Consider the following 16459-nt stretch of genomic DNA (forward strand, 5'->3'; position numbering starts at 1 on the left):
TCCCACTGTGAGGACAGAAGAGTGGGAAGAGAGAGAGTGGCTGGGTGGTAGTTGGTTGTCAGCTGGGGTTAAACTACGGTAAGTGGGGAAAAAAACCTCAAAGAGTTTTTGACAAAAAAGGAATAGTAAAGTGCAAAAGAATTTAGAGCTTCCCAGACATATTTCTCTCTTGCTTGTGGAAGTATGAAAAACAAAGAACATGCAGTCTATCAGCAGCAGCAATTTTCCTGAGCATCAAGCCCCAGATAACAGGAGCTCACACAATCCATGAGACTCCAGTTTATACACTTCACGTTTCAGAAGGTATAAGGAATAGGCATTATTTTAAGAAAGGAAAACCTCAAGGCTTATTTTAAACAAAACACACTCATATCTAGTCATAGATGAAGTGGTTCACAAGTGACCTTGTAACTTGAAAACCTAAGTGCTTTATGGTGGTAGCACTTATGTGCAAAGAAAGATCAGATATCCTACACAACTTGGTTTCTGTTATATCATTACAAAACTATTTTCTCATGAATCATGAAACAACCAATGTCCTGTAGCTACTAGAGTAAGTGAAATTAAAGATCTACATTTGCTTTAAGGAACTTACATTTTATAGAATCAGTAAATATAACTAAGAAGACCACATAAAGAAAATCCATGAGACCTAGCTCATCCTGCTTACAACCTTCCACAAGCTCATGATTTTTTTTAGATCAAATGAGCTTTCTCTACAGCATGGAGTGTAATTTTATGCCAGGTACTAAACTTCTTACACATATTGCCTCATCAATACCACTGAATGACAACCTTTCTCTTCCCCCCAAAAGTCCTAAAGATCAAAGTAAAAGCCTTTAATTAGTGGTTCATTTCCTTTACTTTTCCCCTCTGTTCTTAAGTTTCTTGAAAAAAGCAGTCCACTCTCAAGAGGCAGAACTTAACTTTTTTCAATTAAAAAGAGAATTCTCAAACAATGAAGTCGGCTTTCAATTTTAAATGCAGGGTTACTGCCATTTCTAATCTTCAGCTCAACTTCAATTTACATGGAAAAGTTACTGCCGTGCAAATCACACATTTTGAAAATAAAGAAATGCTAAGAAGAAAGAATAAGGCAAAGATGATCAGCCTGATACTTTTGCACAGGTCTCTCACTGCACTGAAAACTATATTTATCAGGCAAAGTTTTAACTTTTTCTCAACAGGGCCAGTTTGTTCCTAGGCTGCATTTAAAACTTTCACTGACTACCTACCTCAAGCAAGTTGGAATCTTTTTGCCCATAATAAATAAATGGAATCGGGAAAAGGTAATTTCCAAAAGAGAGCAAAAGTTTGGAAAATATAGTAGAGGAACAAAGCTCAGTATAGTCCCAAGAGCAGCACAGCATGTCCATGAATGTACAAAATGCTGCCCCAGAATACAGAATTGTGCATTTTAGACTGTAATCACACCTTACAGTTCTGCTGAAACAAAAAGAAAGAAGCAGAACTTGCACAAAATTATTCTAAACAATTAATTCTGTACTATGCATAGCTTGATGTGAAACCAAGCACATCTAAATGTAAGATGAAGTGCTGTCCTAAAACTAGACCTGAAGGGCTGAGATTCAACCACTAAAAAACCTGGGAGCATTCAAACAATGAGTGCACACAGCGCACCAGCACTTCTACAACACTATTTAGTCTCATTTTCAGTCGTGACTTGTGCACTTACCCAGAACACTGATGTTACTCTTTATTAAAATATATATACAGTAGAGGAAAATGTGTATTTCATTTAAAAAAAAAAATTCTGGTAGGTTTCACTTCTCCAAGGAAGATGAGACTGTTTTTTTGGGGAAGGGAAGAGGATGGAGATGTAGCATTCTTAGTTAATCTGCTCTCACAGAACATGTTCCGGGAATAAGAATGTTGGGACTGTAAAACTCTGCGACCAGTGTGTGTCACATATACTACAACACGTACAACTTTGTAACTTACGGAAATGGGGCAATATATTGAATGAAGAGCATAGTTTCATATGTGTCAAAGACTTCCTCCAAGAGTGTTCATTTCTATTTGTTATTTGTTTTAAGGATGGCTGGTGTCTCCAACATGATCCAAATTAATTACTTCAAATGTAATTGTCTTTCTGCGTTCCAAAATGATCATTTAATTGAATTCCATTCCATGTTGAGGATAATAGAAAATAATTAGGATCCAAAGAGATAAATACCCAGCATGATATTAGTTAATATGAGAACCTGGAAGACAGTGAAAAAGCCATTAAGTCTCTCTGAAAGGAAACAGAGCTTTCAATTAAATAAGCCATCCTTACAGCAGTGTCCAGAGACAGTGAGAATGACACAAGGGTCCCACGTTTTCTATCACTAAAACCTAAGGTTTCTAAAGGGACTATCTAAGTAAGTTTCACTTTGATTCAGGCCTTTTTCTTGAAAAAGAAAATACTGAAAGTCATTGAAAACACAGAATACAACCTCCATGTGCATGAAATGCATCAAGAACACAGTTTAGAAATGTAGCTAAAAATACCTCCAGTAAGAGTAAGAAATGGGATGTCACTGATTTAGGGGGATTTATATATACAGATAAGCACACACAGGATAAGGGAATACTTCAAGGTAATTAACCATCAAAAGTTACTGTATTCTTAAAAATGCAAACCTTGGAAATGGGCAGACTGCAGAAACAGGAAGGCATCCACTAAGCTTTTTTCCAAAAGTAAGAGCATAAGACCCTAAGAAAAACCCTTTAAATGTTACTTCAAACAGTAAATTCTAAAGTGCAGTAGGAATATTAAACACAATTCTTCTTTTCAGAGTACACAGATGAATATCAGAGCACAACAAAGCTTCCAGTACTTAAAACAGTCTTCAATATGCAGACAAAATGTAAGCCCGTTACTCAAAGACTACAAAGCCTGGTGTGAAGAGTCCCTTTGGAAATAAAGCTTTTAAAACTTGGTCATGGCTAAAGATAGCAAAGACAGCTCAGCATGAGCCCATGATGTGGCACCTACACACTAACCAGCAGTACCTTTCAAGATCCTAACCAGAAAATCTTAACCTTTAAAGATTTAAGTGACACAGAACAAATACAGTTTGGTGGCTCAATGAATGACCTGCTTGATGGGTTCCAAAAGAATGCAAAAGAATTCATCGTTTAACTACTAATTTTCTTCAAATCTGAGAATAAGAAGCATCTCTGGCAAATCAGATAAGACTCTAATCCAACAGCAAAATCTGATTTACACAACAGAAAGGAAAACTAATCAGCATTTAATAACTACAGCTTCCATAAGAAAAGGATCATACGTTGCTCTGCACTACAACAGGATCTCTGTACTGCAGGATGATTGTTCAAGACATTGTAAAACGTGCAAGTGGGAGGCAACTTTAGTGGAGAAGTTTGAAAACACTCCAGAAAACTCTAAAATTAAAAAAGAGCATACAAGAAGAAACGTTTCTCAAAAAAAAAAAAAAAAATTTACAACTTCTTCTAAGATAGCATCAGGTGTTCCAGTGGTACAGACTGACGAAGCAGTAGAGCAGAAAATGCCATTAAAAAGGGCACACTCAAAATCTAAAAAATTCAAAACTAACTTTACAAACTGAATTCCTAAATCAGCTTTGGTTTATATAACTTATGACATGTAAAACAGATGATTGCAAAATACAAGCTTTAAGTGTCTGAATCACATACAGACCAATGGTATGTCATTCAGGATCCCAGAAATTACTCTAGAAAGTCAGTAATATTTAGGACCATTTACTTCTAATTACCTTGGCAAACATTACTTAATAGGATTTAAGATTAGAATCTTTTTTCCAAACATTTTTTACTGATTTATGCCCAAACAGTTAAGAACCTTAAGAAAGAAACAAATTTTTTTAAACATTTTCCATTTGAAGATTTTTACTTTCTCACCTACAAAATCCTGATATAAATGAAAGAATCTTTAGAGATTTCATAAAGACTTAAATCAATATATACTACTACTTTAATTCACAACTTACATAATGAAAAAGCATGATAATTTTTTATCTATACACTGCATGAAAATCCTAGTGCCTAGGAGTCTTTCAGAGCAGCCCAGCAGGACCTGACACCTACAAAGAAAGGCTGCTCCACTTCCTAAACCAAGATATTCCTGTACTTTTGGCTACAGGATTTTACACAGAGCTTTTATCAACACAGATTTTTCTTCATTGAAAGTAAGGGTTGCACTGTAATTGTGAGAACACTACTTTTAGGTATGCTATCCAACGGTAATGAAACAGATGTACAGAAAACTCCAGCGCTCTCCTATGTAAGCAGGTCCAGCAATCTGATTCTATTAAAAATAAATAATTTCGCATTTATTTGCCTTCTACAGCCATTTAGAAAAACTGGTGCATAATTTGTTCATCTTTCTAGGATAGGGAACAGAAAATGAAACTGAAGTTGTTACTTGAAAGAAAGATAAAGGCAGAGATCTACCACTCCTGAGATGACATACAGGACACCACAGTAAAATAGAAACCTTTTAATAAATTCAGTGAATTACCCAGCTGTATTCCCAGTCTGAATTTTCCAGGCCTTTTTTACCTCGAGAGGTACTTCATGCAGAGAGATTAAAACTTCATGTGATTCAGTATAAAAGATCCAGTGCTTTACAGCCTCCTTCTATGATAGATTGCAGAATACTTGAGGAAGTGCATGACCTGAGTCCTTTGAGACTGAAATATCATACTAAAAAACTATTCCAGCCTAGCAAAAACCAACAGCGCTTGCTATCCTAAGATTTTCCTCCTAGCTTCATCAACAGGATCTGGAAAGACCAAATGAGATGTTTCACTGCTCATGCAACCTGACACTGCTTGAAGCATCCTCAAGTGAAGATAATCAAGAGCTATTAAATACCAGCCCAGCCTTGCTATTTTTAGGCAAAACTGAACAAAAGAGTTAAAATAAGGCTGACTTGCATGTTCATTGCATTGAATCTTTGTGTCTAATCAGATGAATCTATAGTTGCTTTTTCCCCCTCAGACCTGAAGTACTTTTTTTTATCTTCAACACAGAATTTTTTTAGAGAACTCAGGACTTAGCCATGCTTATCAGCTGAAGGTTAGTTCTCAGCATCTGCTTTTGTCTCCTTTTTTTTTCAATGCCATGCTGTTAAGGAAGTAATTTCTGAACATTATTACAACTTTGGAGGGAAGGGAAAAAGGAAAAGTCAAGGAAGAAAACAGAATAAAACGAAGGAAAAAAGAAAATGAAATCTAAGTGGGAGCATTACCATGTTAGGATAGCATGGCCTGTCAAAGTGACAGCATGACCAATGACCACTGTTTTGGTAGCAACAAAACAAAGCAACTTTGCTTCAATTTAAACCATTCTTGAGTATTACATGTTTCTTTGTATGGGATACCTTCTTAATGTGCATGCCAAATAAATTACATCTGGGTACTACAATGAGAAACATAGCAGAGAGCTATTCAATTTAATTGAATTCACAGCAGAGAGCTATTCAATTTAATTCAATCCCCAAATACTGGACTGTGTGCATGACACAATGGGCAACTGCATGCTACCATAACTACTCTTTATGAAGGACGTTCCTCTGTGCATGAAAATGCATTATCTAATCTGTTCTCACTGAATGGAAAAAGGGGGAAAGGAAAAAAAACCACCACAAACCACAATCCACACACAAACTTCTCTGAGAGACATTAATCTGCAGTCAATCACACTGTGTAAACTGTCCCACTCTCTCCACTCACAGCAGAATGGGCCACAAGTGACTGGTACTTTTGCCTGCCAGGTTCAGTGCCTGATGCTGCTGTTGGGAGTCACTGGATTAACCTTTTCTATTGTCCACCTCTTAAATCAGACCTGTGGGTGAGTATGTGGGGGTTGGACTGGACAATCTTTAAAGGCCCCTTCCAACCCAAACTATTCTATGATGTTCCAGCAGGTCAGCTCACTAAATCCACATTGATACACTGTATGTCTGGGAAGAGGGGACTTCACCATATCTAAGCCTGCGAATTTGAAGGTAGGTCATCTACACTCAACCACAGCACCATGGCAAGTATCTTCCTAAATAAATTAAGAACACACTTGCAAAAAAGCATAGTGTGGATCTCCAGATTCACTAACTTTTTAGATATTTTCAATAAATCCCACAGTTCTGTTTACCATCTGCACCACACAGAAAAAAATAGTCTTAAATGTCACAAATGAAGCACATAGGGGACTATGACATTTAATTTTTTACAAAGCCAAACCTGGGCCAAGAAATGAGCTAAGTATTAAAAACAAAGAGAAAAAAAAAAAAGCAGAACTAGAATACAGTAAAAGGCTCCACAATTCCTACAGCATTAAGAAATACAGAAGGGCTTCCCGAAATATTTGTTTATTATTACAGAAGATTTGATTATAATTATCTCAGAAAATGCAGCAATTGTATGTTGGGTGCTAATAATTAATATCTTAAAAATAACCCAAAAGCCAACACTTTCAAAGATATTAACATTTTTAAGACCCAAGAAAAATTTCCAAAATACTAGTGTATAATGTACCTTATGTATGCACACACCTCATAAGCCTTGAAAAAAGCACCACACTGCCATTTATCCAGGTGTTCATCAATCCCCACCACTCTCAACTATGTTGCTCAAAATTCCCCCTATTTTAATCATATAAATCAAGAAATAGGAAAAGGGTTTTTCATCATCAGCAGGTTAATATTATGATTATTTATATGAAATAAACCAGAAGGAACGTTTATGTTCTTAAAACACATTGTGAGAGTTGATTGGCATAAAATAGCTTCCTACCCCATCTTTCTGCCTTATACACTGATTTTATTCTATGTGTATTACAAAAACCATCCCCTATCTCTCAAAATGTTCCCAGAAATTAAATTGGCAGAAATTCTCATCGGCTTGGCAAAACTCCTGGCTTAAGTTTGAGTGGGCCAAAAAGAAATTAGGAAATGCAATGGGGTTCTTTTTTTTATTCCCCTCCTAATTTCTTTCCTTAATTTGCTTTACTTTCTTAGCAAATGGTCCTACATTTCCCAGTGGCCTATCAACCTACTAGAAGACCAATTAACCAAACATATCCTGACAACTGAACAGTCAGACTCCTGTACTCCCCATGTCTCTACACTGACAAATTTAACAATCCAGAGAATAACTCCTTTTAGGCCTTCATGATCTCCTCACAATCTCTAATATTTTGTTTGTCTGCAAATACACCTTAAAATGTTTTATGTTTCCAAACCTCCTGGAGTCAGGCGCCTGAGGTTCTTGGACACCACTAAGTGCTCAAATAATTAAATTTCAAATCAGACTTCACATGAAACAATCACTATGCATTTCAATACAACAAATCAGGACTGTGGATCTGTCAACAGATTTAGTCAAATTCTTGCACCTGATTCATGAATAGCAATTATATATATACAGTTATATATATATACACACGCATACACTGCCATTCCTGTCTATGCTAACCACAAGAGAAATTATACAAATTTGGGGCTTTTTCCGCTGAGGAACCTTTATTTCAGTTTTTTTATTTACTTAGAAAACATAAGTTTCTTAGATATGCATGCTTTACTTTCACTTCCTCCATTTAGTGAATGGTAACAAATGCTGTGCATATGAAGCCTGACTTTCAGCAAAATGGGCCTGTGTTCCAGAGAGGCAAATATTCACTAGAAATCAAGTACTCAAGAATTAAAAAAATGAACTGTGTTCCATTTCACTCCAGACACAATGTCTACCTTTATCATACCAAATTAAGTAAGAGCGGTCCTCACTACAATATTAAATTTGATCAAATGCAAATGGAATTCATATACAGGTTACTTGCTATCATTTTTAGTAGTCGAGCAGAAACAAAGTCAGCCCAACACTTACTAAGAGATTTAATAAGGAATCTTTGTTGTATACCGATAACTGTATGTTAAGCATGTATTAAGAAATTATAAATTCCCCCACTCTGTGCTTTTTACTGTGTGAATATTCTATTTCAGTGATCCATATTCTAAATACTTGTTTACATGTGTTTCAGTACTTTGAGAAAATCTGTGCAGCTGGAAGCGAAAATATGAAGTAAATTATATACTTCACTGAAAATTTCTACTACTGCATTTGGACAATAAATAATAGAAACTCAACATACTCACTATAATAATCACTATCTGAAATCTATAGTAAGTTACAGTGGCTGTTTTAGGATAGTTATTTTAAATACTTAGTTTCTACTTAAAATAGAGAGTACTGTAACCGCAACTGTGAATTATAAAACCTAAATTTACAAAATCTTAGAGATTACTAATAACACCAAGTACACAGGAAAATTTCATCTGATCATAATCTAGCATTTTACAATGTTAAAAAAAATTTCTTGAAACAATAATTTGTTCCATCTGCTATCTTACTAATACAGACCTGATACAAGCAGATTTTTAATGGTCAGTAAAATCTACCTTCTATCCATTAATCATTTTTCTCTGATATAATAACTTCACAAAATATTTCCCTGACAAAAAGGATTCATCTTTGTAGGAAAGTATACAATGGGTATTTTTAAAAGGTCATTAAACTTGTCACAGTTAAGACTTGACATGCCCAACCTTCAAGAATAATCATGCATCAATCTCTCATGTCACCAAAATTTCCTAGGTAAACCAACAATCTTCTTTTGGAAATTGTTGCAAGATACCATGTGAAGCAAACCCAAAATACATCAAATATGTATAGGAAATTTTTAAACACGTCTCCACTATGCAGCTGTCAGTTTCTACACAACAACAACAAAGACAGATGTACTCTGTGATAATGTAGAACACTAGAAAATTTAAATTTAAGATTATACTACACTTCTGCTTCATATATTTTAAAGATTCACATATGAAAGTTCACAGTATGGAAATGAACTGCTTTCAGTTCCCTTTGAAGGCTATTTCAATAGTCCCCTATTTCTGAAAAAGAGCTGGCATTTCAGTAATCTTATGTATGAAAACCAACAGCATGTGGGACACCACACTTTACAAAGGAGTGTGTCAGTGGATTCCATATGTGTCTTTCTTGAAAATAACTGGAAAAACATCAACCCAAATGTAAGTCAAGAGAGCACAAAAAAAGCAGTCTACAAGAATGACGTAACAACCAGGTAGGCGTGGTTTCACTCAACTAAATAAACTTTAGAGTCTTCCTTTGAACTTTGTCAAGTAAGAATACAGGAGTGACAAGAAAGGGGGAAACACTGAAGAGTCTGCAGAGTAAGGGATAGAAAAAAGACATCCTTAAATAATATCAAAAACCCTCATACTGGTTATGAATAGGTAAGAAAGAAAAAATATGTGACAGTGCAGCTCCCGACCACTTAAAAATTACAATCCTTGGCATATTAAGTGAAGTTCTTTTTCATGACTTTTTCTGTATTCAGTAAAATTAAAGATAGTTAATATTCACACCATTCAAAGAAAAATGTACAACAATAATTCATTTTCAACTGCAGGGATTTCCCACAAAGCTGATAACTCATGTCAATGCACACAAGAAGCCTGTTGCATGCCTTCTCCTATGATTGGATGGCTTTGGAAGAAAAAGCTCTGCTGGATTCTACTAAATAAAAACATTCTTATCAACAGCACGAGATTAAGTTTTGTAAAAAAATATCCAAAGAGAAAGAATGTATTGCTGTATATATCACCTAATGCATTTTTATCATAACACAGACATCTACATGAGTCAATACCAGCTGCATACAAAAAATATCAACTGTTTTTAAATCTTGGTAAGTATCTGACATTTGTGCTGGTTTCCTGCTGAACTGTAGCTCAAGATAGCTGCCAATTGCAAATTACTTAAATTAGTGTGGAGACACAAATTTGAAAATAACATGAGGAATAAAATTTCCTATGTGAAAGCAAAATGTTTGTTTGCCAACAGGCAAACTAATCAAAGGAATAAGATCTGATAAACTGCCACATCTGCATGAACCATATATGCTTAAAACACAAGACACTATTAAAGAATAACTAGCACATTTTCAGGTGAATATTAATTGACCAAACGGTTTCAATTCACTCTTCTTGCACAAGTACAAATTTTAACTATAAACGCCCCCTAAGCATTAGTTCTACATAAATTTAATTCTCTTTGTATCTTTACTAGCTTCAGAAAAAGACTACATAATTTTGTTTTAAATTAACAACAGAAAAACTTTTTAACTTCTGGATTTTATTCCTATAACTAGATTGTTAGTTTTGAAGATAATCAAAAGCATATTTGCTCTACATACACCTAACTCCACAGAGAGAAAGAAAAATAGCTGAATTTAAATGTATTCAGAAATCTGGTGCATTTTGTTTTCGTTGCTGCCTTTTTTTTCCCTTTAACAATTAAGTTAGTTTTCTTACAAAATAAAAACCTTTTCTTCCCTTAAAGAAAAAATTCACAATGCTTAACACAAAAATTTCAAGGAATTGGTACTAGTTCCCAGCATGAAATGATTCACTGTGTATGATAACATTCAATCTATGTACAGGTACATAATGAAAATATCTAGATTATACATTGGCAAATTAGGATATTTGGAAACCAAGGTTTTTATATTATTAATAAAGATTAACTAATTTCTATTATCACACTGCCTTCACTTGGTACTTACTTCAGAACTAAAGTACCAGATCAAATCTGCACGCTCTTTCCAAGCTGTTAGGAAAATGAATGGAAGTTGGGGCTTTCCAAACAGGCAAACCAAACAAAACCCCAAAAATACAAATGAAAAATAATTCCCCTCACTGCATCTTACATAACATTTTCTCATACTATGATTCCAGCATTAGAATCATTAGTGTCCTCACCTGATCATTTAAAAAAACCCCAGCCAACCAACCAATCAAAAAAAGCTCAACACCCCAAAAAATTGTGTTATTCAAAAAAAAAAAATTCCCACCAAACAAAGAAGAAAAAAACTTAAAATCAACAACACTTTCCTTTTCCCCCAAATAAAACCTCCCATCCCTCCCCAGCTTTTGGAGCACATCTTCACATTTATTTTAAAGGTAATATAAAAGTCATAGCAATGGCCATGGGTGACAGTAAGGAAATATCCATAAGTAATTTCCTGATGCTGCTTTTCTTCCTTAAAGGTTTTATATGAACTTCTCAAATAAATAGAACTATGGTCTGCTAAGAAAAGATATAATTAATGTCTTGAGACATGTAATTAATGTCTTGAGCTGTTTGTTCTGCACTAATGTATCAAGATAACATTTTCTTTCAAATATCCTTTAAAGAAGTCTCATTAAGAGCATAATCTCACCTTCAATCCTACTGAAAGTGCACAGACTAAAAAAAACCACATAAAGTGTCATTATATGTTGGGCTTTTAACACTTCCATTAAATACATGGATATACAAAGTGCCTCATACACAGTCAACAGTTTCATAATATAAAAATATGCTTGGAGTAACACTCAGCAAAATGAAATCATACATGGCACAAGCATTTTTCATGCTCCTGCCTACAAGCCTTCTAGTTTTGGTGTCATATGTCAAGTTCCATGTAATTTAACAGGGAATTTGAAAAAAAGCAGCCAATTCATCTTTCCTATAGGTTTAATATACACCCATACGTGTACTTAAAAACTACATCATGAAAACTAAAGAACCCAAACTTGGTTCAGTAAATCTAATTGTCAAGGGCCAACAGCAATCTGAATAATAATTTTCTAGCCTGTAACTACTCAACTGTGAGGACAACCTGTTTCAAGTGCTAAAATCTGAAGATTAACAATCACATGTACGTAAAAACTAGCAGGTATGTTAACTTTCCAGATGCATCCATTCAAATAAGTTTTGTAAACATTTACCTGTATCCAAGCGCTTTACAGGGGACTCATCATCAACCTCAGAATCTCCACATGCACTCCTTGATCTTTTCCTTGGGTGCAGAAGTGTCTCCAACCTTGGAAGGACTACAGACAAAAAGGTTTTGGTCCCTAGCTGTGGAGAAGTTGGCTGGGTTTCAGTGTTCTTTGCAGACTTTTGGGGGCTTATACTTTTCGATTTGCAGAAGAGAATGGATGTACGTCTGTTTACATCAGTTGATGACTCAGCTACAGCAGAAACAGTCGACTCATTGAGATTACTGTCAAGTAAGTGTTCTGGAGTGTGTCCATTTATTTCTTTCTGAATGGAAGTGCTATATAATTCATTATCAAATTTTACTCTTTTGTAAAGCTTACTCTGCTCTGGATTGAGTTCTACTGGTTTGAGGGTTGGTGGTTCTGAATTAGTCTCCAAGTTTGAAGGAAGAGGTAATGCATCTGATGGTTCAAGTTTAGGGGGAGATTTATCTCCTGAAAAAATTATAAATAGAGTGTGATTTTTGAAAACCTGTAGTTATAAAGTCTATTATAAAACTCACTATAAATGTGCAGCCCACCAAATAAATTGTTGTCTGGAAACAAAGCATAACATTTTAAAACCAAAACTTGTCTAGCAACAATCTGTCCTAGTTAGTAGTTCCTACTTTTATACTGGGAATGTAACAGGGGTAGAAAAGAAGACGTCTAGCGTTGGTGTTAACAATTTATACCTGGATAAGTACTTGCTTCTTCTCATGCAGTTTTGTTAGTTTCATTCACTAAAAACTACAAAATCTATTTTTTCATTAGGAAGTTGGGGTGGTGGATGATTATCTGTTAAATGCAATTATACTGCCATTCAAGTACAATTTTTTGTAACATACTCTTTTACCTTATCAATATTCACCTCACTTGACTATGAAAAATTTTATCAGCTAAGCAATAAAAAAAAAGAAGTACTTGTAACCTGTTCTACTTGAGTGAACTAAAATGTGTTACAAAATCTACACAAGGGCATGATTTGTAAACCTTTTTTACTGTTGTGACCAGAAGTTTTATCTACGAAAAAGTAATAAAAATGGAGAAGAAAAATCCAACACCCCCCATATCTTACAGCTTGATTAGCCACTAGTTGAAAAATAACACACTTGATAATGCAGATTTGATAGGAGAAATCAGAAAAACCACCCTCTATCATTTTTCTCCCCTTCTCCCCCACACTTTAGTATTTTTTAGTATGATCATGTCCCACCCAATTCCACTAAATCCATGCTGGGAAAAGACAATAGACATATGATAGTGAGTGTACAAAAGTAGTTTCAATTTTTCATCACAAGTAACGGAAAAGAAAATAAACAATCTACTATTGCAGCATTCCCTAATACAAATAGAGGGATGTCCTAACCCATAATTATCAACTCAAAAAGATGTTAAAATCTTTCCAGCTTCCAAAAGAATCTTTCAAAATACAAGAAAGGAAATACTTATCCTAGAGTAACTGTATAACACTAATGTACTATTTATGCTTCACATAAAATATTCAAACTTAGTTAAATTTTCTATGCCACCTGAAAAAAGGTGTAAAACCCCAAATCATTTAAGTTCTCTATTTGCAGTTTATTTTGTTTGGTTTTGACCCAGCAATATTTACTTGGAAATCAATGATTTCTAAGTGCAAAAAAAAAAATCTTTACCCTGTTGTTTAAGGTTTAATGAAACAATAGCTTAGTTCATATTAAAAATACCTGCTTTTAAAATACAGTGTGACTATGCTTACATCATTTGCAGGCACATAGGTATTAGAATTGGTAACTAATATTTCAGAAAGACTATAGAATTAAATGTACAGTCAGATAAGCACATTTAAACTACCAGCCATTAAAAAATCCTGTACTTTAAAATCACTGTGACTTCCTTTGTGAACAATATTTCTGATTTTCTTACAACTAATTAGAAAATACTCAGTGAAAGATTAAAGAACATAAAACCACTTTAGAATTATTTAGAAAAAAAATCTGAATTTCAGGGGGTTATTCTGGTACTGTATTTTTCACATGATCAAAGACTGGAAACAGAATTGCAAGGGGGTAATTCAGAGTTCTATTCAAGTCAGCTTCTGTAGAGATCCTGGGCACAGGATTTTTCTTATCTTTTTAGGCAATTTCTTTTCTTTACTCTTCTATGTACCTTCCATTTAAGAACTGAAATTTGAACTAATTATTAGTACTCTCCACTAGATCAGAACCATAACAACCATACCAATCAAAGCTGGATTGTGCCTTTCATCATGCTTTATTTAAAAAGCCTACTGTAAATATATGAAAGCCACTACTGTTCACTTTGGACTACTTTTTTCACAAAAAACTGCTGAAGTGAAAGGCTGTGGCATCAAAATGTTAAGCTACAAATAAAAAAAAAAAAGGTTGTGGATTCATTAGATGCCAAACCCCACATTCCTAAAGAACTGTATTTAATACCATCATTACTTGAAGATTAAAAAAATACCCAACTTTTAAAAACCCAAATTATTAAACATTTTGAGAACACTTAAAAGCCTCAGAACAAGACAATGTGCTGATTCATGTACACTTTTTCTACCAATGCTCAAATCTCCAGCAAGTTCTGTTTGGAGGTAAACACTAAGTTGCTGTTTGAATGGCAGTTAAGGACAATCATTTAATTGGCTTCGCCTTTCAAAAATTTTGAAAGCATCAAGCCCCGACAAATAGAGATTATTTTATTTATTACCATGCTTCAACTTTCCCTTGAGCTCTTTCCTCCTCCTATTCAAGGTACTTATTCAAAAATGAAACACTTAACTCTCCTAAAGAAAAAGTTTCGTTCTTTAGAGCTAACCGTGAAACAAAGTCAATAAAATTCTTATTTGAGTGACAGATTTTCTTTCCATCATTTAAAAATGAGCAATAAAAACCTCAGACACTAAATTTAAAATTTAAAAATGAAAATATTATATTTAATTAAAATATTAAGGTACTCCTTCCAGCACACTGCTCTAATTGAAATCAATGGCAATTAGCCTAGAGTAGACACAATTCTGAGACAAATGTCTTGAGGAGGAAGAGAAGCAAAAGGGGAAGAACTAGGCAGATGTGGCTGACTTGATTCTACAACATGAAATTTGTTAAGTCTTATCAATAGTTAGCTTAATTTAAAATAGATAAATAAACAAATAACCCCAAAGCCTACCCATCCTCCTCCCTAGAGTGTGGAATAGCAAATAAAAAAGGGTACAAACACAGGACAATAGCCAGTCTTCATTACTACTGGCCTAGGCTCACATGATCCCTAATACATATTTTGACACATAAGGGTATTTCCAAATGTAAAAAGATATTTTTTACTCAGCCATTTCCAACTGCTTTTCATCTGAGATTGTCTGCACTTTCATTTCTTAACACCTAAGTTTTTAAAGCCTTGCTACCATGAAAAGTAATGGAAGAAGGTTTTCTTAAGAAGATCATTCTGCTCTTAAAATATTTGTTCTGACTGGGCAGCTATTTTCATATTTTCAACCTATTACTTTAATTTTAAAATCAGTATTTTAAATTGAATATTAGTTAATCAAATTCTTTAATTCACACTATTACTCACATCACAGCACCTGACTGAAGTGGCTCAGAACAGTACTCATTTAAACCTGGTTTACAATCTTACCTTCTTCTTCTCCATCTTGTTCTAATGCTGCACTTTCTTCCTCGAAACTTCCAATACCTGACTCTATTTGAGGAGCTTGGTTGTGTTGCTGACTGAGTTTGTTGCGAATAATGCTGATTTCTTTCTTTAGTAGCTTTGCTCTTTTGCTCCTTGACCCACTGGATTTCATTGCACAGGTGAGATCAAGTTTTTCTAGCAGCTCTCTCAGCTGTTCTTCCAAGGACATATGTGCTCTGTTTGCAGGATTCAGTAACCTATCCACTGAAGTCAAAACACGTACAATTGAAAACATGTTAGCACTTCCCAGAATATTCTCAGAACAGTAATACTAACAAAAGGAAAAAAACTCAATTCATATGCCAAAATAAAAAAATACTGTCAAAAGCCTATTTAGATTATAGTCAGAAATACTGAAATTAACTCCTACTATATAGTTACTATTTTTCTTAATCAGCATTTTGATCAAAAAAACTAAGTAGCAGAGCAAAGAAATAAGAGATCAGAAGGAAAACATAATTAATCCTTCCCACTTTAACAGATGAATTCCTTCTTGTTAAAGAAAATGGCAAAAATTATGATTATAAAAGAAATTCTCCACTGCCAAACCTTAGAAAAAAACTCATGTGGTATGTCAAAAAACAATCATTAATTCCTAGTAGTACAAATTTTTGAGTAGGTTACTCAGGAATGTACCGAAGTTTATGAACACTGGTATTCATTTTCCAAGCCTTACAAGCATATATGATCATGTGAAAGAAAGCACTCAACTTAAAAACCTTTTCCACATAAGTTGTTAAATTAGGCTCTGACACTGTCAAAATCAGAATCCAGATAGCACTGATGTCTTATGACAGATTTGGTAGAATAGAAACACCAGACTCTTTCAAGCAATGTTTTTAATGGGGGGTGGAGAATCTAGCTGGCATA

General features: G+C 34.4%; 1 protein-coding gene across 3 annotated transcripts in view; it reads right to left on the bottom strand.

Moving 5' to 3' along the window:
* The window catches only part of BRD1 (bromodomain containing 1), a 57555-nt gene that overhangs the window by 13368 nt on the left and 27728 nt on the right, over window positions 1–16459 (bottom strand). The window contains exons 7-9 of one of the 3 annotated variants that reach the window (XM_084206772.1): window positions 15533–15793; window positions 11861–12349; window positions 1999–2225 (exon numbers count right to left, since the gene is read on the bottom strand). In XM_084206772.1, coding sequence (XP_084062898.1) covers window positions 2209–2225; window positions 11861–12349; window positions 15533–15793 — 767 coding nt within the window. In that variant the 3' untranslated portion in view covers window positions 1999–2208. Of the gene's footprint in view, window positions 1–1998; window positions 2226–11860; window positions 12350–15532; window positions 15794–16459 lie in introns of those variants that run through there. The other 2 variants (XM_084206770.1, XM_084206771.1) reach the window with 2 other exon arrangements.

This window comes from Fringilla coelebs (genome assembly GCF_963513975.1).
Source record: "Fringilla coelebs genome assembly, chromosome: 5".
Classification (NCBI taxonomy): Eukaryota; Metazoa; Chordata; class Aves; order Passeriformes; family Fringillidae; genus Fringilla; species Fringilla coelebs.